This window comes from Pteropus vampyrus, unplaced genomic scaffold (genome assembly GCF_000151845.1).
Source record: "Pteropus vampyrus isolate Shadow unplaced genomic scaffold, Pvam_2.0 Scaffold9, whole genome shotgun sequence".
NCBI classification, from domain to species: domain Eukaryota; kingdom Metazoa; phylum Chordata; class Mammalia; order Chiroptera; family Pteropodidae; genus Pteropus; species Pteropus vampyrus.
Genome location: NW_011888790.1, coordinates 6,897,990 through 6,920,033, shown reverse-complemented (window position 1 = coordinate 6,920,033; position 22,044 = coordinate 6,897,990). Strand labels below are relative to the sequence as shown.

Here is a 22,044-nt window from a genome sequence, read left to right as displayed (position 1 = left end):
GCTCAACATCACTAGCTTAGGGAAATGCACATCAAAACCACAATGAGATACCATCTCACACCTGGTAGAATAGCTGTTATCAAGAGGTCAAGTAATAACAAGCATTGGAGAGGATGTGGAGAAAAAGGAACCCTCGTACACTGCTGGTAAGACTGCAAATTGGTACAGCCACTATGGAAATCAATATGGAGGTTTCTCAAAAAACTAAGAATTGAACTACCAAATGATCCAGCCATCCTTCTACTGGGTATTTACCCAAAAAAAAACTTTAAAATATCTGTCTAAATAAATATATGCACGCCAATGTTCATAGCAGCATTATTCATGGTGGCCAGGACATGGAAGCAACTGGAGTATCTTACAATAGATGATTGGCTAAAGAAGCTGTGGTACATACATACAATGGAATATTACTCAGCCATAAGAAGAGATGAAATACTGCCATTTGCAACAACATGGATGGACCTCAAGATAATCATGCTAAGCGAAATAAGCCAGACAGAAAAAGTTGAAAACCACATGATATCATTCATATGTGGGATATAAACCTAAAAGCAACAAATGAACAGGACAAACAAGCAGAGATTCATGGACATGGACAGTGGACTAGTGATTTACCAGAGGGAGGAGGTAGATAGGGTAAAAGGGGTCAAATATATGGCAACAGAAAGAAATCTAACTATGGGCAGTAAACACACAATGACATACTGTTGAATTGTACACTTGAAACTTATTGGATTTTGTTGATCAATGTCACCCTAATAATTTTTAATAATAAAAATAAAATAAAATAAAAATAAAATAAAAACACTAACAAAAAACAACAACAACAACAAAATGTTCGGTGTTGGGATAAAGTTAGAGAGATGAGCTAGAGGCCCCCATGTGCCCAGCTGAGTGGTCTGATCCCTCAGTGAGCCTTTCCTTCCCTACGTGAGTGCCAAGCCTCTCCCTGGGTAGAAGGATGAAATTAGGAGAAAAAAAGGGCCTAAGTTACTTTCAAGTGAGCATTGACCACTTTGCAGTGTGGTAGTCTCTGTCCAACCCAGATGTCCAGGGTGGGTACTCACGGTTCTGGGGTGTAGAGGGGGTCCGAGCCATGCCGGACATACTGGGTGCAGTGGAACACTCTGTAGGCCAGTCCTGCCAGAAAATCTCGTGGACTCAGATATCCCGCCACCGGCCTCACTGTAAAGCCGGACCTTTCTGAAGAGGCAACAGAAAGAGTCAACTAAACATCAACCCGACAGAACCTGAGGGCCCAAGCAGGGCTATCTGTTTTTTATAAGGATGTTCTAGAAACAAAGTAATCAAGGTCCTAAAATTCTTGACAATTGAATGACATGTACAGTTGACATGGGTTTGAAGTGCCCAAGTCCGCTTATACGTGGAATTTTTTCAATAAATACAGTCAGCCCTTCTTATCCACGTTTCATACCCACAGATTCAACCAACTATGAATCAAAGAAGAAATTTTTCACAGTCCTAACCACGTTTTTCCAACCATGGATAGAAATTACTGGTTGAATCTAGGGATGGGAAGGGCCAACTGTACAGTCAAGTTATATGCAAATTTTCCCCTGCACTAGGGGCCCCTGCATTATTCAATGGTCAACAGTACTGTTAACAGCTATCAAGTTGTGGCTTTTCATTACTAAAATATACTGTCAAATGATGGTTCCCAGAGGAACAAGACATTCATTAAAAATGGAAAGAAAGGTGAAAGAAATATTTAAAGATTTAAATCCAGAAGCCAAATTAGGATAAGAAAGCTCGAATATACAGGAGAAGATTATAATCTATAAGTGATGCTTTCCACAGATCACCTGGTGTCTTTCTAAAACACACACCTAGGGAGGGGTGTGTTTTTCACGTATGTGGTCAGTTAACACACAGCTAACTCACTCCTTTCACTAGCATCGTAGAATCAGTTCACACTACAGCTTTCTATTGTCAATACTACTTAACTCCTTCATTCTATATTGTTGTTTTCTGTGATATTATGAAAACAATCACATCAATTACTGCGATTTGAAGAGGTACACGAAAGCTCTATATGCTTTACTGGTTTATGGTAAGAGGAAACAAAATAAGTAGAATATAATAAAATCTATAAAATTTACAGCAGGAGAGCTACTCTTCTCTCGGACATCGGTATTGTAAAGGCTGCCATTCTGAAAACCTCAGGTCAAAAGGAGAGCGCCTCAGAATGGTCATAAATGGTTTTTAAAGACAATAACCAATTAAGCTTATAAATAAGTCCTCCTGGAGTTTCTGGTGTCTACATAGAAATAACCCTGTTCTCGGACTCCTTAGACCTGTAATTCTAACAGTATCATGTTCATTCCAAAGCTTTCGTGTAGGATTGTTCCCCAGTGAATATTAAAAAGATAAGTGTATTATCTTCTTTTTTTATGTTATCTCAATTAAGCCAGTGTATCCCACATATGGGACTTGAGTGGTGGTGCACAGAGGAATATTCTTCATTTTAATAATTATGTCTTTCATTTTTATATAAATTTTTTAAATATATGTCTGTCACATCAAAAACTCTGTGGATACTGTTGTTTAATACGTTTCCTTTTTAAATAAATTAGATATTTTTTAAGTGATTCAATTAAATGAAATAAAAACACATACACAGACATTGTGCTAGCTATATGCCAATGAATGCTGCAAACCACACTTTCAGTATCTGGTTTGCCGAGGGTCGTAAAAACAACAATAAAAACAACAACAATAACAATATTAGTAATAATAACTAAGACTGCTATACTTAATGTGTGTCAAGCAATAATGTTAGGGCTTTCAGGTAAATCAATTAGTTTCCCCTCCCAACTCCTTGTGTGATAGATAAAGTTATCTTCATCCATGGGGAAGAAATTGAGGCACAGAAAGGTAAAGGTAACTCATCTAAGGTCACACAGCTAGTAACTGGCAGAGTAGAGACTCAATTCCAGGTATTCTGTATCCAGAATCCATGTTATACCATACCACCGCTCATAAAAATGTTAAGTTGGGAGACAGATATTCTAATTACTAGGGTTTGAGAAACAATGCAGTAAAAAGCAATCCCCATATATGAGCAATCAAGCCCATGGCAAATATATAATATGCAGATAACTCTATGGGAAATGAAGAGGGACATGTCAGAGGCAGGGCCAATACAGAAAATATAATCTAGTTAAACAACAACATAAGGCATTATGTAGATAGGTGCAGATTAAGTGATACTAATCAGTGGTTCTCGATCTCTTTCCGTCAGTAACAAATATCGTGGATGATATTCACCCATGGGCCCTCCCATCGTGCTAGGTGTGGTTTTCAGTGTAACAGCTGTCAGACCATGCCTATCCCTCTCCTGATTCACACGTTGTCTAGAACAAAATCAGAGCAGGAGAGGTCATGTTCAGGATTCATAGAGGAGGCACTGTTCTGAGTCTTGAAGAGTAGGTAGAATTTGAGTAGGTGGAGACAAGATGATTTTCCTAGCAAGGGGCAAAGCCTAAACAAAGGTATGGAGAGCCCACAGCTAGAACAGAGGGCTTGTGCAGCGCAGTCATAGCAGGAGGCAAACTTGCAAATCTGGGTCAGGGCTTTGAACTGAGGCTGAGCAGTTCAGAACTTGATTGTATAAACCAGAGACAAAAATAATTATGACCTGTAGTTCAAATCCAGCTTGCCACTCTCTTTGTACACCCCATGAGCTGAGAATAGTTTTTACATTCTTTAATGGTCGCATTATAATGGTTACATAAATACCTACATAATAGCCTCAATTTTGCCTCTTGGCCCACAAAGCCTAAAATATTTACTATCTGGCCTTTTACAGAAAAAAAAAGTTTGCTAACCCCAATAAAAACAAAATAGCTTCTGAGATGTAATGCCTTAGGGAGCTTTACCTGGAAGCACTGGACAGGAGAGTAGAGGGAAGAAGATGTAGATGTCAAAACTGTAAAATAATGGGGACCTCAATTTGCGTGGTGGCAGTGGAATGGGAAGAAAAGGACGGGTTCACAATGGGTCACAAAGCTAGAGGTGGCAATTCTTGGAGAACAGGGTAAGCTGAATGATATCCCTCAAAAGATATCCACATCACTAATCCCCAAGGCTGTGAATGTGTTCCCTAATGTGGAAAAACAAACTGTACAGATATGATTAAGTTATGCATCTTAAGATGGGGAGATGATCCTGGATTATTCAGGTGGGGCTGATATAATCACAAGGAGGCAGGAAGGTCAGAGTCATAGAAGGAGATTTGAAAATGGAAGCAAGAGGCTAGAGTTGATGTAGGGAAAGGGCCGTGAGCCAAGGAATGCAGATAGACTCTAGAAGCTGAAAAAGACAAGGAAACAGAAGCCTTTGGAAGGAACGCAGCCCTGCAAATCCTTGATTTTAGACTTTTGATCTCCAGAACTATAAGCTAATACATTTGTGTTGTTTTAAGTCACCAAGTTTATGTCATTAAGATGATCTGTCATCCTGCCCAAAGTCCCTGCTCTGCTTCCTGCAGGTGGCCCCAAGTAATCATTGGTTCAATGCTTCCATTTTTAAAGAAAAGTTTTTTTTCTTTTTGGAAAAAGGGCCATTGCTGCAATATGTGTCCTTGAAAGGCAAAAGAGGATGTTGACCAGGAAAAGACACCCTGTAAGAAGCCTTACCTTTCAGAAACAAGGAGACGTCTTCAAGTTGAGGCACATTGTCCTCCCTGTAGCCACAGTATTTAGTCAGCAGAGGGAAGTTTTTCAAATATTCCCGGCAAGCATGAGTGGGATAGAGTTTGGAGAGCTCCCGGAATACAACACCCCAAGTTTTAGTTTCTTCCTCCGTGTACTCCACCCTGGGGATGGGCTGACCGCTGGGCAGGAGAGAAGACAAATGAATGAATGAACCCAGCTCTGGGTCACTAAGTTATCAGTATTCTCACCTTCATACCCACCACAAGTTGGATTCTTACAAAGTGGAACGCCTGAGTGTCTAAGAGGACCCCATTAAGTATTATTTTTTAAAGTAAGTGCTAATTTTCTAAAATTGCATGTGCATTCAGACTTCCAAATAAATGATTTGATTAAGTTATATCTTCACACATCCTTATGGAAATTTGATGATTTATGTTCCTACACTGAGATCAGTAACAAGTAAGAGTTCTGGGTTGGAAGGAACTGGTTTAGGTACAAAGCTATGTTCTGAGAGCCTTATCTGCAATCATCTGACAACAGTAATAAACAGATATTGTCTCATGAAAATAAAATTACTGGTGGATTCTCTTTGTCCCTTGTGGGGAACTCACCCCTATCTCCAAGTGTAATTTCGAGACTATTTGTTCAGTGAGCAAAATGTCTGGGAAATACAAAAGGACTATTCTAAATTTAAAACTGAGAGTTTTGCAAATGTCAGAATAGGAGCATTTATTACACATCATGCTGAGAGGTGCACACATTAAGCGCTCTCAGTTTAGAAGAGGAGTCAGCAAACTTTTTCTGCAAAGGGCCAAAAAGTAAATATTTTAGGCTCATGTGCCATATACTCTCTGTCACAACTGTTCTGACATTGTATCTTGAAGGAAGCCATAGATAATATGTAAACAAATAAATGTAACTATGTCCTAATAAAACTTTCTTTACAAAAACAAGCAGTGGGCTGAATTTGGCCCGTGAGCAATACTGTACAGACACCTGGACTGGAGTGGTTAAGGGAGAGACTCTTGGAGGAAGCACAGCTTAAGCTGAGCCTCATTGGCCAAGTATGATCTGGAAGCTCTCAAACAGAAAGAAATGTGAGAAAGAAATGCCATTCTAAAAGCAGCCAGTAATCATGAGCAGGGAGCATAGCTCCTGTTACAAGCTGGGAGCCGTAGATGGAGGGGAACACAGACATGTGCTTTGGCTTGAGGGACCCAGAATCTGAATTTAGCCTCTGATTAAAATACCTATTTGGAAAGTGAAATTGGGTTTGAGAAAACCTCTCAAGACATTCTCAACAGCCACCTGCAGCACACCCCACCGCCTACCGTGCCACTCATCAGAAACTCTGTCACTGCAGTCAGCAAATAAACACACACCACAGATGGAAATCCAAATTTATACACCTAAAACTAGGATTTCTGCCCCACCGATCTACATAATTCACCACAGGAACCCGTGCACAGGCAGGACTGCCTCTTGGGGTTGCTGCACCTTCCACAAGTGGGGTAATCCCGGAACACCCCGAGGCAGTAAAACCAGGAAGCGGAACAACAGCAAAAGTAGGCTGGCAAACATTCCCCACCCCCAACCCTCCTCATACTTCTGTGTTCTTGCCAAAATGCTCTCTGTTTAAAGTTTGGGTCCAAATGTGGTTCTCACTGCCCCAAATTATTATTATTTTTTTAATTAATTGCAGTACATAAGGGATGAAGAAATAATACAGAGAGAAGAAAGAACCAGAAATTAACATTTGCTTTCTCTAAGTATCAAGACTGAGGGTTTATACAAATCAAATTAGACTGAGATTAGCGTGGTTTAAATTTGGCTGTTGATAACAAATAAAAAAATTACAACCCGACGAATATCTGCTGAGAAGATCAAGACTGCTAAGACTTAGCATCTGTGATGAATTTAGAACGAAAGCTTGAAATGCAAAGATAAAAATAGAAAGGACGTCAGGAAATAAAAATATAAACGGTCCACCTCCAGTCCCAGAAAATTCAACGAAATCAATTTGAGTCAAGTAAGCCAATAAAGCTAATGAGGGCTGTGCACAGTTAGAAGGTAGGAAAGCAATGAGGCTGAAACAATAAATGAAATATTGAGAAGCCATTCTGAAAAGAATCATTAGGTCAAACTTTCCCCTTTGATATCAATCTGCAAACGTGCAGCATTTGAAAAGAGAGCTGAATATAGCCAACAGGAAGCAGCAGAAGGAAAACAAGTGTGAGCTGGGGTAGAAAGAGAGAGGCAGACAGATCTATTCCTTAGTAATGAATGTCCAGTGTCACAATCTTAGGAATATGGATGGCCATGTACATTCTCATTCATTTCCACTTGTCTGTCCCGCCCAAGTAACTAACTGGCCTCTCTTTGAGTTCCCAGCTGGTGCAGTATCGTACTGCTACCCGATCAATGGTGAGTAAGTCTGACTCCGACCACATCAAGAGATTTCTCATGCCGCTCTAACTCCCAGCCTCCAGGTAACTCTTTAAGGTAATTGTTTTTTAAGAAGGCTAAAAAAATGTTTTTAAAATGTTTTTTTTTTTAAAAAAAAAAAAAGGTAAAGGCTAGTTTTATCCATTTAATTTCTATTTAAAATATCCAAATACAGAAAAAAAAGAAAGAAATTTTCCATTTTTCTATGTAGTTCATACAGGTATATAATAATAGCTCATCTTTGAGAATTATGGTACCAGACACTTTTCTAAGGTTGTTTTTATATGAATTAACTCATTTGATTCTCACAACTCCATGAGGTAGACACTACCATTATCCTCATTCTACAGATGAGGACATTGAGGCTCAGAGAGATTAAGCTGTTTGCCTAAAATCCTGGTGCCCATCTTAAAACCCAGTTGGTCTGGCTCAAGACTGTCTGTAGTCTTAGTTAATTGATATATACCAATGAAATAAAAAATTTATTCTAGCCATGAACTTATTTTCACATACCAAACTAAAATAAGATTTATAGATGTGTGTATTCATACATAGAAAATCTCATACACAATCATGTGCAAGCATGGTGTTAGCACATATTCATAATTCACATACTTTTGTAGATGCCTTCATATTTATTTACTCATTAACACTTCTCAGTAAGACTGAGATGTAGTTCTGTGTTCCCCAACAGCATAAACATGTGCTTGAGAAACAAGAAATTCAGGGGCATCTGTGTATTTTTTTGAAACTGAAATTTGACATTCAGAAAAATAAAAATTATAGTCATGGGAAAAATCAGAATGTGTTGCTCTCCTTTGCACTTGATATGGGTTGGTGCATTTTTCGTGAAGTGTTTATGAGAAGGATGACAGAAAGGTGTCCTGATCTCCTCAGGGCCGAGGACATATACCCATATATCGTTATACATCTACCTATGGGTACATGTTAATAACGTGTATGGAACAGGCATCTTATTCCAACATCCTAAAACCTTCTTCTGGCCCAAAACTAGTCACTTAAGTACTCCGCATTCTAGAGAAAGCCCCCAGCAGTTGAAGCCAGCCACCACCCTACAGGTCATGTTAAAAGGCAGCAGAAATGGCCCTCTTGGACACCACTCTGCCTACCCCAGACCCCACCCACCAGTCTCACAGGGAACCGGGATGCACAGGACTGTGGTGAGGCCAGGGTTTAGGGAAAGGGCATTTTCTTTCCCCTTCACTAATTGAGGAGGCCAGGCTGAGCCATGAGAATCATTTGTAAGGACTTTGGATGCCCACAAGAAATGGGGTCTGGCATCTTGCTTCCCAACCAGACCCCTGCTGAGCAGCAGGCACCCAGGCTCTCCCCGGTGCTGCTGCCAGGAGAAAGGAGAAGTAGGGAAACAGTCCTGGGAGTGTTTCTGGAAGCCTAGGAGGATGGTGTGCTGTGGTAGAGAAGAAGGGATCATTGCCATGTGTCCTCCAAAATTTGAGGTCGATGTGAACGCAGAGCCTAATGTCCAGCAAAATCTAGAGATTTCCATGGTACACAATGCAGTATGCCTGGAAGATGGGGAAGCCCCACCCTCCAGTTCAGCTTGGTCCTTAGGAGGCAGAAGAATGCTCCAGTGGTTCCCATCAGCCCTGGTAAAGAAGCATTGACATGCAGGTGGGTGAGGGGAACACAAGCTATGGTGTGCCCAACCTGGAGAAGGGGTTGGTGGCATGACCACTGACAAGGCCAAAGGGAGGCGGGGTGCATATCTGCAGGGGTGAGGTGAAGGCAATGGTCCTGCCTCAAGAAAAATATATATGACACTAGCAGATACCATTGCAGCAGAGACTGCCTCATCAGAAAGAATCTGTCTGAACCAAGGTGAGTGTGGCCTGAGGCCTGCCTACCTTGACATTGTAACGATCCTGTAAAAAGCCCTCAGCCTCCTCCCTCCCTCCCCTCAGGCCCAACTCCAAAGGAACTAGAAGAGGGAAGGAAGTGTCTCATAACTAGAGTGCGTACACCCACAAGCATTCACACCCACAAGTACACACACACACACACACATACACACACGCATACTACAAATAACTGAAGGAAGGAGAGGATATACTTTGAATCAAATTTGAGATTACTCTTTTTTCAAATGAACTGGACTAGGTCTTAAATACCCAAATGAGACTATACTAATAATTGAAAATGACAGGAAATTAGATGTTGCTAAGGAACGAGCTTCCCAACAGAAAAGCAGTATTCGACACAATATAATTGAACGCAGTGAGTGAGGAAAATAAAAACATTTTACGTAGCTATAAACCCCAACGAGATGAGACTCCTCAACAAACTAAATCACATGTAAACATTATCATGAGATATCAAGGCCGTTCCTCTGTTTATACGAAATTAGTTGGGATCCGGAATTCCCAACAACCACCAAAATTATTATTCACATATTACTAAATCACTGGAGAAAAACAGATGTCACTTTCAGCAGTTTCCATTCACTGCAGATTCTGCCCTCTTGCTAAAGAATGCTAAGGATTACAAACACAATAGGGAACCAGTGCTCAGGGAAGACATACTAGGAAAAGGACTAAAATAGTCACCCCGGAGATTTAAGCTTGACAATGGGAGAAGTTCCCTGGTGCACTATGTTACTCAGAGATGACTAAGAACTTTCTTTGAAAATACTGAAGGCTGTAGGAGGCATCTCTCTGTGTAAGAGGTTAAATCCCACTCTTCCTAGAGGCAGGAGGGTGACTCTGAAACACTTGCCTTGTCCCTGCAGAGAGGAGAGAGTGGAAAGTGCATAGACAAATCTAAGTGGAGGCAGGTACAGATAGTTATTCTATGTAAGTCCTGAGCTTGTTAGAGCAAAGTTGTTTAACAAATACATTTTTGACACTGAAATCCTGGGACGTGTACCCCGCTGAGGCTGAAATGGTAGGAGTTCTTTGTATAGCCAGATGAATAAACAACAATGCTTTCTTTTTATTTAACTATCTGTCTGATCTTCTCCTCTAGCAAGTCCAACAGCAAGCTATTTTCCTTATACATATTTTTCTTTAATTTGGGGGACTGAAAAATATTTGATTATAGTAGTATATCTTGGCTGCTTCCGGGAGACCTTGCTGCTAGAAATCCTAATGTGAGATGCAGTCTCTCTGCTTGTTTCCTCTTTAGAGGAGCTGCAATTCAGGCAGCAATTCACTTATTCAGTGGAGGAATATGTGACAGGCTGCAATTGATAGTATTTACATCGAGATGGCAAGACTGGGTGAAACACAATGTAGATTGTGTTCTTTGAAAACAGTTGGATTTCCTCAGTGGCAAGGACTAAACAGAGCAAAAGGCAAACACAGAATTGATTGAGAAGACTGGTGAATCTGATAGAAATAGTTAGGAATGAACTCATTTTCTATTTTATTTTGTTACATACTCCTTGGGGCAAGAGATGCCTCACTTATTCAAGAGCTGTTTATCTGCTAGGAATAGACAGTCTCTCTCATTTCTGCCTCATCTTTTCTCTCCTTTCCCATCTTAGACAGTTCTCTCTTGATTGACACTTCCACCTAAGGGTTGCAAAAGAGAAATGAGAAGAGAGAAATTCCATCAACTTTGCAACTCATTAGCAATTAGCAGCTCCTCTCTGGGTTTGGATAGGGCCTTTGGAGAAAGAGTACCTGAATATGTGGGCAAGAGGTCTCTATCTTTGTTCTTCTTGACTTATGAGATGCATGTGTTACCCTCCTCCATGACCATATCCTGAATTCTGCATCATTCCCAGGGAGCTATCCATAATTCATCCTCTTTCCTTCCCATCCAAGAAAGCACATAAGAATACAGAAGAATGAGATTGACATGATTCTAACATTATCATAGAATAATCTTGATTTTGATATAATGTAATTTTTAAAAAAGAAACATTCGGCATATGTGAAATTTGCTATTGTGACTGAGCATTTGTTATACTTTGCACAACTGAAGTGACACAGCAGCGTGCAGAAATTTCAATAAGTACGATGACTCACCATAATGTCGCCTAGTACATGCTGGATGGTACCTTCATGAAATAGTGCCCCCTGTAGCCAGGCGTCTCCAGAGTGGAGCCTTAGAGTCAGTGAGTTTTCAAAAAGAAAATGGCTTGTGTCGCTGAGACTGGACAAAATGTGGCCACAAACAAGGGGGAAAAAATATCCTAAATGGAGTGGATGGGTTCCATTATAGCTATACCAGAAAGCAAATGCCATTATTTTCTACTGATTTCCAAGAGTCCATAAGAAAATTCTAAGGCTCCCAGATTTGATAAAATTACACTTCAGATTTCAGTTATTACACTCAATAACTTTATAATAAAATACTATCAGTAACATCCAGGGGGGGAAAAAAACAAGAAGTAACATTTTCAAAAATATTATTCTGCTAAATCTATAACCCCATAACAATGTACACTCCTTGAAGTCAGGAATTTTTTGTTGGCATTACTCATTTCTCTGCCACCCAGAGTGGAGCCTGGAATATATAGGTGTTTAATAAATAATATTTGTTGAATAAGTAATCAGGCTAACCAATTAAGTTAAAACAAGCCACAAATTTAGAGGTTCAGAAAAATTGTAGTTGTGTATCAGAAAGTCTGACAGAGATGTATTTGTCTTACCTCATCCCTGTCTCATATATTTTAATTGCTATGGAAAAAGCAACTCCAAAGACTTTGAGATTTTAGTAAGTTTTCTGGTAGCTTCAGTTATCCCTATGTACTACTTAATTTCCATGTAAGAGTTTCTTTTTCTAATTTTCTCAATTCGAGTTTCCTAGGAATTGTCACCCATTCCACTTATAGCCAAAATTTTTACCAGGAAACAAAGCAGCATATACAAATCCAAAGGGTCATAAAAGCCAAACTTAACACAGACATGTTTCCTGGGCTGGACATCTTAATGAATTAACTTTCCAAGATACTTTCAAAGCCAACAGGGCATGATAATTGAATGTTACTTTTTTAAAAAGGAAACACGAATCACTATAGTGACTTAATAACCATCTGAGTTACACCAAGATCTCAAATCATTCAAGCTGTCTGACTAACGTGGCTCAAAGAGGGTTCATCTGGTGAGGAGACTGGGCGACCGCAGTCTACTAAGCTATACCATAGAGTGTATGTCAAGGCACAAACTCATTTTTAGCTAGTCCCCTAGGCCAGTCAAGTAAAGAGCATTTACAATCACATATTTTATTTGCTTTTGCAAATGAGTTTTGTGCACATAAATTTTCGTCAATGAGTCTATGGGCCCTAAGGAACTTTCAGACGGTAGCACACAAAAAACGTGAATTTGTTTTGTTCCCACTGTTAATATCAGTGCTGCCTTTATAAGAGACATAATGAAAATAAACTACCGTACCCAGGGAGCCGCAGGGAGAGAGGAGATTCAACTCCCAGAAGCCATTTGTTTTTATTTGTCCTGTGCCCCAGGTTAGGGCTTCCCACCATTTCCTCACCTTGCAGAAAGCCCTTCACATTCTAGAGGATGATTTTCTTCTGCCAAAACTACCATGAAACTAAATATCAACAACAATGGGTCTACTATTCATTGATATGCGCATGCTCAACATACACAAGGAAGTGGAACTCAAAGAAGGTAATTCAAAAAAAACAGCAGCCAACAATCTCAGGCCACTGGAATGAAGAGACCCAGGCTATTGTCTTCTAGAGCTCCACTTTCAACCCCATACATCTTGCATCTTGACCAACAGGGACCAAATGTTGGTAACTACTGGGCCTCACCTCTTTCAGTGGTGGATGAGGTAATGCGGTTACCCTACAACTCGTGGCCCTAATAATAGCATCCATTCATTCCTTTATCCATCTAACTGTAACAATAACAATAATATAATAGCACACGCCGTGGATTTTGACATATGACGCTCACCTTATAGGGTGATTAAATGACTTAGTATCCCTATTTTATACTTGAGGAAATGGAGGCTTAAGGGCAGAATAATCCGTCCTAGATCTATCAGCTGGAAAGTGGCATAGCGAGGACTGGTTCAGGAAGGCCAGCTCTAGAGATCTCACTCTTAATCAGTACACATCACTGCAATGTATCGAGTACATAATATGTATCCTGCATTGAGTTTGGCCTCTCTTTCCTCATTTGAAACTTATTTCCCTCATTTGAAACTAAGAGAAATAAGACAACTGCACAACACCAAGAGGGTCGAATGACACGTCATCTGTTGAGCGTTTCAGCCAATGCCTAGTACCTAATAGGTACTCAATATTGGTTGGCTCCCTTCCTCCAGGGGTATAGAAATGAATAAAATTTCATCACTTCCCTGCAGGGCTGGAAATAGGTCTGGAGATGACAAAAACAGCACCTTTTCATATAAATCTATTCACTTCTTGGACAGGATTTGTGGAAGTAATTTTAATTCTTCGTGTTCATGGAAATCATTTTAAAGTAAAAATACTCATATCTCATTCCTTGTGAAACACATCAGAATTTGGTGCAACTTTTAGCCTTGTCAGTAATACTGGGCCATACTGTGTTAATGTTTAACACAGCTGTGGAAGCCAATGCTATAATCAGACAACATCCTACCAAGGCATTCATGCACATCTAAAAAACCCACCAAGCCCAAAAAGTGAAAAGGAGAAACCTTTCCAAATCAATTTTCCCTTTTCTTGTTCTTTGCAGCTCTCAGGCTCCCTTCCTTTTAGCCTCTGAGCTGAACTTCAGGTAGTGAGAAAGATTTGGCATGAAAATGAAAATGATTCTCCCATGAAGCCTGATGTCTTTTAAATTCTTATGAGAACTGCATCGTTCATATATCCTGAGAACTATGTATAGAGCAGAATAACTTCTTAAAAACCCAAGTAATTTAACTCTGTTGCTCTTGTTTTAAACTTGTGTTTGATGCCACCTATGTCAAATGAAAGTTGCTATGCAGATTTTTTTAAAAGAAAGAAAGGGTGTGGCCTCTTGGGCAGAGAAAGTTAATTAGATTCTACAGGAAAGGCACTCTTAAAACCCCTAATGTAACCTTCCCCAGAAACTATTCTAATCATCTGGGAAATGACCCCAGTACTACAAATATTTGCTTTTGCTCTACTTTTCAATTTACCGCTCCATTTCAGAGAAATTAAAGCATCAACAACTGGTGTTTATGCAGGAGTCACAAAGTACCCAAACAGCCACATATATCTCAGTTTCATTCAAAATCTGGGAAAGCAAATCAATGAAGGATAATGAAATAGGATAAAATTAGCTCAGTTGAGAAGAAAACATATTTGCCTTCTCAGGTACCTGTTCTCAAAAAGGCAGAGAAGATTAAAAAAAATAAAAATTAAAAAAGCCTGGTCTCACATTACAAGAGTCCACAATTCATCAAAGTGACCATCTGCCAATAAAACTGATGAGGAGAATGTCATTAAAGATAAAACCTTGCAACACCCCCGTTAAGTTTTATTTCCTGTTAAGAAAGCATAACATTTCTCTTTAATTCTTCCTTCACCTTTTATTTGTTTTGTTTCCAATTAAGATTTGTCTATCTAAAAATAGATAATGTAGCACTCACGACTCCTGTTAGTAATGCATTTCTTTAAGCTACATTCTGAAACCAAGCGGGATCCATAAATCATGCCTCTTCTCACATGAAATGAGGAATGCTAAGGTCAACAGAAATTTCTGGAAGGGTAGAGAGGTGGCGCCACCCCAGTTATTTTTCTGCACACTGCAATAATTGCAAATCCCTCCTGAGAAAAACTCAGCATTGGTAATCCTCCAGCTCAAACAAAAGCTGAATGGTCACAGCTTCCTGGGAGTAGGGAAACCCCAATATGCCCAGGAATGGTAACAAGAGAAAAACTCTGAGATGTCCCACATTAAGTTACAGCAGGTCAGAGAGTAAGAGAAAGAAACAAGAATGGTTAACCAATTAATAGCTGTGGGCCAACTAACAAAAGACTGTTCACGTTCCTGAATGTATGTGGGAGCTTTGAATCAACCCGCAGGAGTCTATTAGCCAACCGACCACTAGGTGCCATGGCTTCCTGCACATGCATTAACATTCAGTACTATTGCCTGTCACCAACCAACAGCAATAAATGAAGAGATGAAATATTATCATTTGCAACAACACAGATGGACCTCGAGATAATCATGCTAAGCAAAATAAGCCAGACAGAAAAAGTTGAAAATCACATGATATCACTTATATGTGGGATATAAACCTAAAAGCAACAAATGAACAAGACAAACCGACTCGTGGACATGGACTATAGACTAGTGGTTACCAGAGAATAGGGGGGAGCGGGGAGAGGAGAGGGAGGAGGTAGATGGGGTAAAGGGAGTCAAATATATGGTGACAGAAAGAAATCTAACTATGGGAGGTGAACACAGCGTAAATATATCTATGCCTTACTGTTAAAATGTACAGCTGAAACTTACCAGATTTCGTTAACCAATGTCATCATAAAAATAAATTTAAAAAAATAGTAAATGTTTCTTTCTTGCAGACTGTGCACCTATCCTAGAACTGCCTCACTCCACCTTTTTTTTTTGCTTTTTATTCATAATCATAAATTATTTCAAACAACTTACATCTTTCTTCCCCGAAACACAATGTATAAAATTGCCCATCAACTCTACGATAATGGGTATGTTGCCCGTTCCATCTAGCCATGCTGCTCCTGGTTTCGATTTCATGCCCCAGGACCTGGTCCTTTTCTGGCTAGCATAAGGCTCAATAAAACTTTCTTTCAGAAAAGCTTTCTGCCATGAGTTTTTGTTTGTTTGGTTAACATTGGGCATTGGGAATAAGAGGCGAAGCAGCCAACATTCTATCCAGTATTTGCCAAGCACTTCTACTCAAGGGAGCCTACCTTTGTCTCTGATCATCTATCACCTTCCTTTTCTTTGTAAACCTATGACTGACTCCTGCCAAGTCATCCAGCAAAAGAGAAAACTGAGAAGACCTCCTGAAAAGTAAGATGCTGGCTTGAAAGCCCAATATGTTTATTCCAAAGGACATCCATTCCCTAATTATATATCTATTTAACATCTTAAAATGCATAGCATATTACTGGATCTCAATCCCAGAAGGCTTCATTTTAACAGCATGTGGTATTTGAGGCTGTGGTCAGGGGAAGGAAGGTGGCAAAGAAATGCCCTTCTCTTCTTTGATGGGGTGAGGAGGTTACAATCATCACCACTCCATGCTGAATGAGAGAATTGTCTCTCTCTCTGATGGAGCTGAGCAGAATATTCACGAGCTCACCCAAATTGAATGTGCCTGCTGGGCTGGTGATTGCCTTTTCAAATATGCTAGTCTCCATTTGGGGCCGTTTTGTTTTAGAGTCTCTGTTTAGCTGTGTACCTACCCTCAGAGCAAATGAATCACAAAGGGTGCAATTTTGTAAATCAAAAAATCAAGAAGTAAATAGGTTAGCAACTAGAAAAAGCCAGAGAGAGAGAGACAATTCCCTGCCAATTTTTTTTCAAGCCTCAACCCAGCTGTGTTTATTTCGATCCGTTATACATCCCACAAGGGTTAGGCTCCCTGCAGGGGGAGAAGAGCACAGGGCCAGAGGGAGGAGAGCATAATCACTGCATAGGGCAAGGACATGGTGCCACTAGGCCAGGGCTGGGCAGATGTCCCAAGACCCCGTGAGAGATAATATGGAGCCTTGAAGTCAGACCGGGCTGGTTTGAGTCCTGGCTCCATAAAATATTAAGTGTATTAAACAAATACAAGAACTATGCATTTTGAATATGCTGAGAATTCTATAATGAGAATGATTTTTATAAATTCCAAGTCACTTAGTTCTGTCACAGTTATTTTCAACTTGTGTATGAAAACATCTATGGCAAGGCCACTTCTAAAAAAAAAAAAAAAGATGTTGCTTCTTGAGCAAAGGAAGACATTTGGATCTATAAGAGAAGCATACTTGAAACCCTTGAAAATGACCTTATTCAGAAACTATTCTGGTCATCTTGGAAATAAACCTAGGACTACAAAAAATTTGCTTTTGCTCTACTCTTCAATTTACTGCTCAACTTTAGAGAAATTAAAGCATTAACAACTGGTATTTATGCTGGTGACAGGATCAGCTGTGTCACCTTTAATAAGTTTCTTAATGTCTCTGAACCTCAGTTTCCTCATCTTTAAAAAGAGTGCAATAATGGCACCTATCTCAAAGGCTTATTGTGAGGTTAAATGAGAGAACATAAGCAATGTGTTTAACATGGTGTCCAGCACGTGACTGGAATTTAACAAAAGGAAACTAAAATTACCCGAATATGCCAGCCGAGAGGTCCACTTAGGTAAACATTTCTACCACCATCAGCCATTCGGGGATGAGTTCAACACAGCCCAACCCAACCTGTACTCTCTAACCTTAGCTGAGACTCACTGGACTAGCAAGCCTTGGAGAGGGTCACTTTTTCAGATTAAAGAAATAAGCTGTGTGCATGAATTACATGAAACTGAAAGGTGTACACACACACACACATACTTTTTTGAAAAGCTCCTTTAACCCAGCCCACCATGGAGCCTGAAATTCCTTAATTCATTCAATCCTTAAAGTCCTGTACTTATTTTAAATGAGCTTAACAAATGATTATATGGAATCAAGGAACCATTGGTTACTGGACACATGATGATAATAATCACATTATCATAGATTTAACACTAGCTGTACCGGTCAGCATCTGGGCCCTATAATCATTGCTAGTTCTCCCAACTGTACAAGGTAGATATTGTGCCCCTTTTAAGATGAGGATGACACTGAGACTCAGAGAGGCTAGATCAGTGCTCATGGCCACAGAGTTTGTAAGTGGAGCAGGAATCCAGACCCAGTTCTGTCTAGCTTTAATGCCTATACATTCTGCCACATGTTCTGCTGCACCAAGCTACCTCGGCTTTCTGTAGATTAGTTCTACAGTTAATGCATGAGCACCATTGTGGTAGAGAAGTTGGGGAGGGTCTTGAAGAAATAATATTAAACACAAGTTAAATATGTGTGTCAGACCATCTCCAAGACAGTCCCCAGTGAACCCCACTTCCTGGTACTCATGCCCATGTGTGATGTATCAAGGTTTGGTGAATTCTGCCTTGCTCTCTTTTGGATCACTTGATTCAGGGGAACCAGTTGCCATATTTTGAGGACACTCAGGCAGCGCAGTGAAGAGGTCATCACTGCAAGATACTGTGGCCTCTCGCCAACAGCCCTGTGAGTGACCATACTGGAAACAAATTTTCAGCCCCAGTCAAGCCTTCAGATGACTGCTTGCATGGTCAACAGTTTGACTCCAGCCTCATAAGAAATCCTGACCCAGAAACACCCATCTGAGCCACTCCCTAATTCCTAACCCCGAGAAATTTTGTGAGATAATAAGTGTTTGCTGTTTTAAGCTGCTTGATTTGGGGGTAACTTGTTATGCAGCAATAAATAACTAATACAGTGTAAAAATCAGACGGAATTCAGGGCTTAAAGAAAGTCTTGGCCAAGGGGATTGGAGAAGCATGTTAACCAGCAGGTAATAAAAAGATTTGGAGCAGGAGGGTAGACAAAAGGAGAAATCAATCAAAAGTGAGAAAAATTATGTTACCAGGTATACATAGCAAGTATTATACAGCACTTCCTATGTAGTGTCCTAAGTCTTGACAGTATATTAGCTCATTTAATCCTTATAACAATCCTATAAAGCAGTAGTAGATAAGGAAACTGAGGCACAGAAGACAAATAAGTTGCAGGGGGCCCTCAGCTGTCTACGGTAAAGCTGGAATTCACCCTGGGCGGTCCAGCTCTAACTTCTACTCTCTTAACCACTCCACACACTGCTTCTGAGCTCAAAAGAGAAACTAGAAAAAGCAACCGAGGCCCCCTCCAAGTGGGTCAGGGGTCTGAGCAAACCCCAGACTTTTGATCTAGAGTTGTCGATTATTGTTTCGATAGAGATAATAGTAACGTACGTTTGTGGCAATATTCCATTGATTTCATTTAATCCTTAAAATACTCCCGGGGAGAGTCGGAGAGATACAATTATCTCCTCATTTTACAGAGGAGAAAACTGAGGCTGATAGATGTTAGGAAACCACTTGGACCTCTGGTTTTCTTGGCAAATCAGGAAAATTTTCAACTTCAAGTAAATACCGACATGTCGAAACTCCCTTGCTTACCTTACCCACTGACATTTGCTTTTACCTATTTACATTTCAGATTCCATGGACTAAAAAATAAATAAATAAAGCGAAGAGGAAGCAGCCCATGAGAAGAACATGAGGTTCATGTACCAAATTGATTTCAACCTAGAGAAGGTACATTCATAACAAAACACAATCACAGTAATATTCAAAATCAATTTAAGCAAACAAGAGTGGCATAATTAAAGTCAGAACTCAGGGCCTCTTTCCAAGAGAGTAAGATGGGTTGAAATAACTACCACCACCCCCACCATATGTATAATTAAATTAAATATGCATGCATATTGTTAAGGAATGATCATTATAACAACCCCCAAAGAAAAATTTGTTTATTTCTAGTCAATTGACAAATGTATTGCTGATTTTTTTCCCCAACAACATAGCAATTGTGAAACCCACAGAAATGCAGCAAAGCTAACGCCAAGGTTAAAATATGGAGGTGCCAATGACAGAAAACTGCAGCGTTTCAGACAAACCTTACAGCTACAACATCACAGTCATAATTTTCTCTTCCTCCACATGCCATCTGCCCCCCACGCACTTCCATTTCCTCTGAGCTACAAGTCTATGTGCACTTCACATTACCTAATCATGGGGTACTTCTTTTTCTGTTTATACTAGAATTTCTTCTATTTAGGCTGGGGAGGATGGGCTGTGATCTACATCTTTCACACATGAATTTAGAAACAGTGCCCTGTCAATCAGGGTGTTTGTCCTCAGGTCTTCCATGGAGAATATTTGCACTAATGAGTGTTTCCTCTGCTATTATTGGTGAGACAATTAGGTCTTCCTGACATGAGTGACCACATAGCTCAGGCATGTCTGCAGGCAGCAGCAGGCCCCTGGGCAATCAATCATGTTTCTTGGCAGCACTGTCAATCAGAAACTCACCTGATTGGCACCTATCGACTGTTCTCAGCATGCTGACATGGTCCCCGATCTCTCTTCTCCTTCAGGTTCATGGTAATACAGACTTTGAGCCTGCTGTTTTTCATCATAGAGTGGGATTGTTTCATTTTTCTCTGCATGTGTTGAGTCTTCCCCCTTGCTTTATCCTTTCAAGACTATCACAGAAAATATAGTATTCAACACGAATTCCCCAGAGGGGCTTCCTGGCCGTGGTTTCAATAGCTATTATTCTATATTTCATTTCTTATTCTTTCTCTTACCTTTAGACACCTCAACTACATCTTGCCAATCTCTACGACAACCCCAAGACATCTACACTCCATCTTCATCTGTATTTCTGACCACATATTGACTTCTCCTCAGTGTCCTGAAAGCCTTAGCCAACTATCGACAGGGAATTGAATTATGCTCCCCATGTCAGAATGGTCCCCAATTTTATCACCAAACTATGTTTGCAGGGACCACACACTCTGGGTTTTTCAAGACCACCTCAATTTCAAATAATCTGCTTCCCAAACAAGTGGTTCCAAGCTTTGGTTTGGAAAATCAGATCATAGCACACTGCCTTAGCTTAAGTAATTATTGTATTGACATCATTTTCCTTTGCTCACTCAGAAAGCCATCAGCACTAGAAAAAAACTTATTTCAATTAGAAACTGCACTTTTATTTTCTGTAAAATAAAAGGAAAACTGACTTACTGCATTGGCAAACTGGAGGCAATGGCCCAGCCCACTTGGAGTTTGTTCGCACCTGTGGCCACCCCGACCAGCACCAGATCTTGAGCCCCACCCTCCTCAGCGTGTGTGCAAACTCACATGCATTTACACACACACATGGCTAGCCCTTATCCAGCTTCAAATCCATACTCATCAAACCTTCAGCAGTCATGGTATGAGGGTAATTAAGGAATGAACCTTTTCTCTATACTTTCCATAAATCCTAGGTTCCTGTTTTTCAGATTTAGCTACTCCTGGTAGGCACCTTTCTCACTCCAACCTCTTACAAGAAGCACTTAAGGCAACTGGCAATCTTTTATCAGTATTTTGGCAGCTTCCTCACACACACAAATGGGAATATGATTGCTTCCTATGAAATCTCTCCATAAAAAAGGATGTTGGGAGGAGAGAAAAATATGGCGTAGATGATAGAGGCTCTGTTCATCCCTCTGGCAACCAAATCAAAGTTGTGATGGAAACAAGAAGCAGCAGCAAGGAAAAAATCACCTGGGATCTAGATGAATAAGCCATACAACTACGGAAAAATCCAAGAAATCCCCCTGCAACAGCAGAAGGTAGGACGGGGTGAGGATGCGGGGCTGCCCAGTCCCGAGCAGCTGAGTGAGACAGAGGCTGCAGCAGCGGCAGTGGCAGAAGCCTCTTAAAGGGGTCGCCTCGGCAAATGGATTTTCGTGGTGACAGACCTGCTCGCTCTGAGCACCAGTGCCCATTCGGCTGTGTGCAGGGAGCACGAGGGACTTCCAAGGAAATATTGTCGGAGTGAGGACTAAAGCAAGACTCAATCGGTAAAGAAGTGCTGGTGGTATCCATTGTTCCCTGTTGAGCCCTCCCTCCTACCAGTGCGTCGAACACAGGGCCACCATAGCTGTGACACCATCAAACTGGATAACAGAGGTCACTCCACCTAGAGGATTCCCTGAAACCCCGCCACAGGCCCTACCCAAGCCACATCCGGGTGTATCCTCAGCGAGTCAGGTGCTCCTTGCTGAGACTCACACTGGTGGAGGCAGCTGGCCTTGGTTTCTGGTGTGGCCTTTTGAGGCAACTATAAGCACAGCATCTGTGGATTGCTTGCTGAATCTTAACAGGC

The 22,044-nt window shown here is 40.5% G+C and overlaps 1 protein-coding gene across 1 annotated transcript in view; it reads right to left on the bottom strand.

The window, feature by feature from the left end:
- Positions 1-22,044, bottom strand: part of TPH2 (tryptophan hydroxylase 2) — an 89,448-nt gene that overhangs the window by 52,243 nt on the left and 15,161 nt on the right. Inside the window, exons 6-7 of the mRNA XM_011374396.1 lie at positions 4,662-4,858; positions 1,071-1,206 (exon numbers count right to left, since the gene is read on the bottom strand). Coding sequence (XP_011372698.1) covers positions 1,071-1,206; positions 4,662-4,858 — 333 coding nt within the window. The remainder of the gene's footprint in view (positions 1-1,070; positions 1,207-4,661; positions 4,859-22,044) is intronic.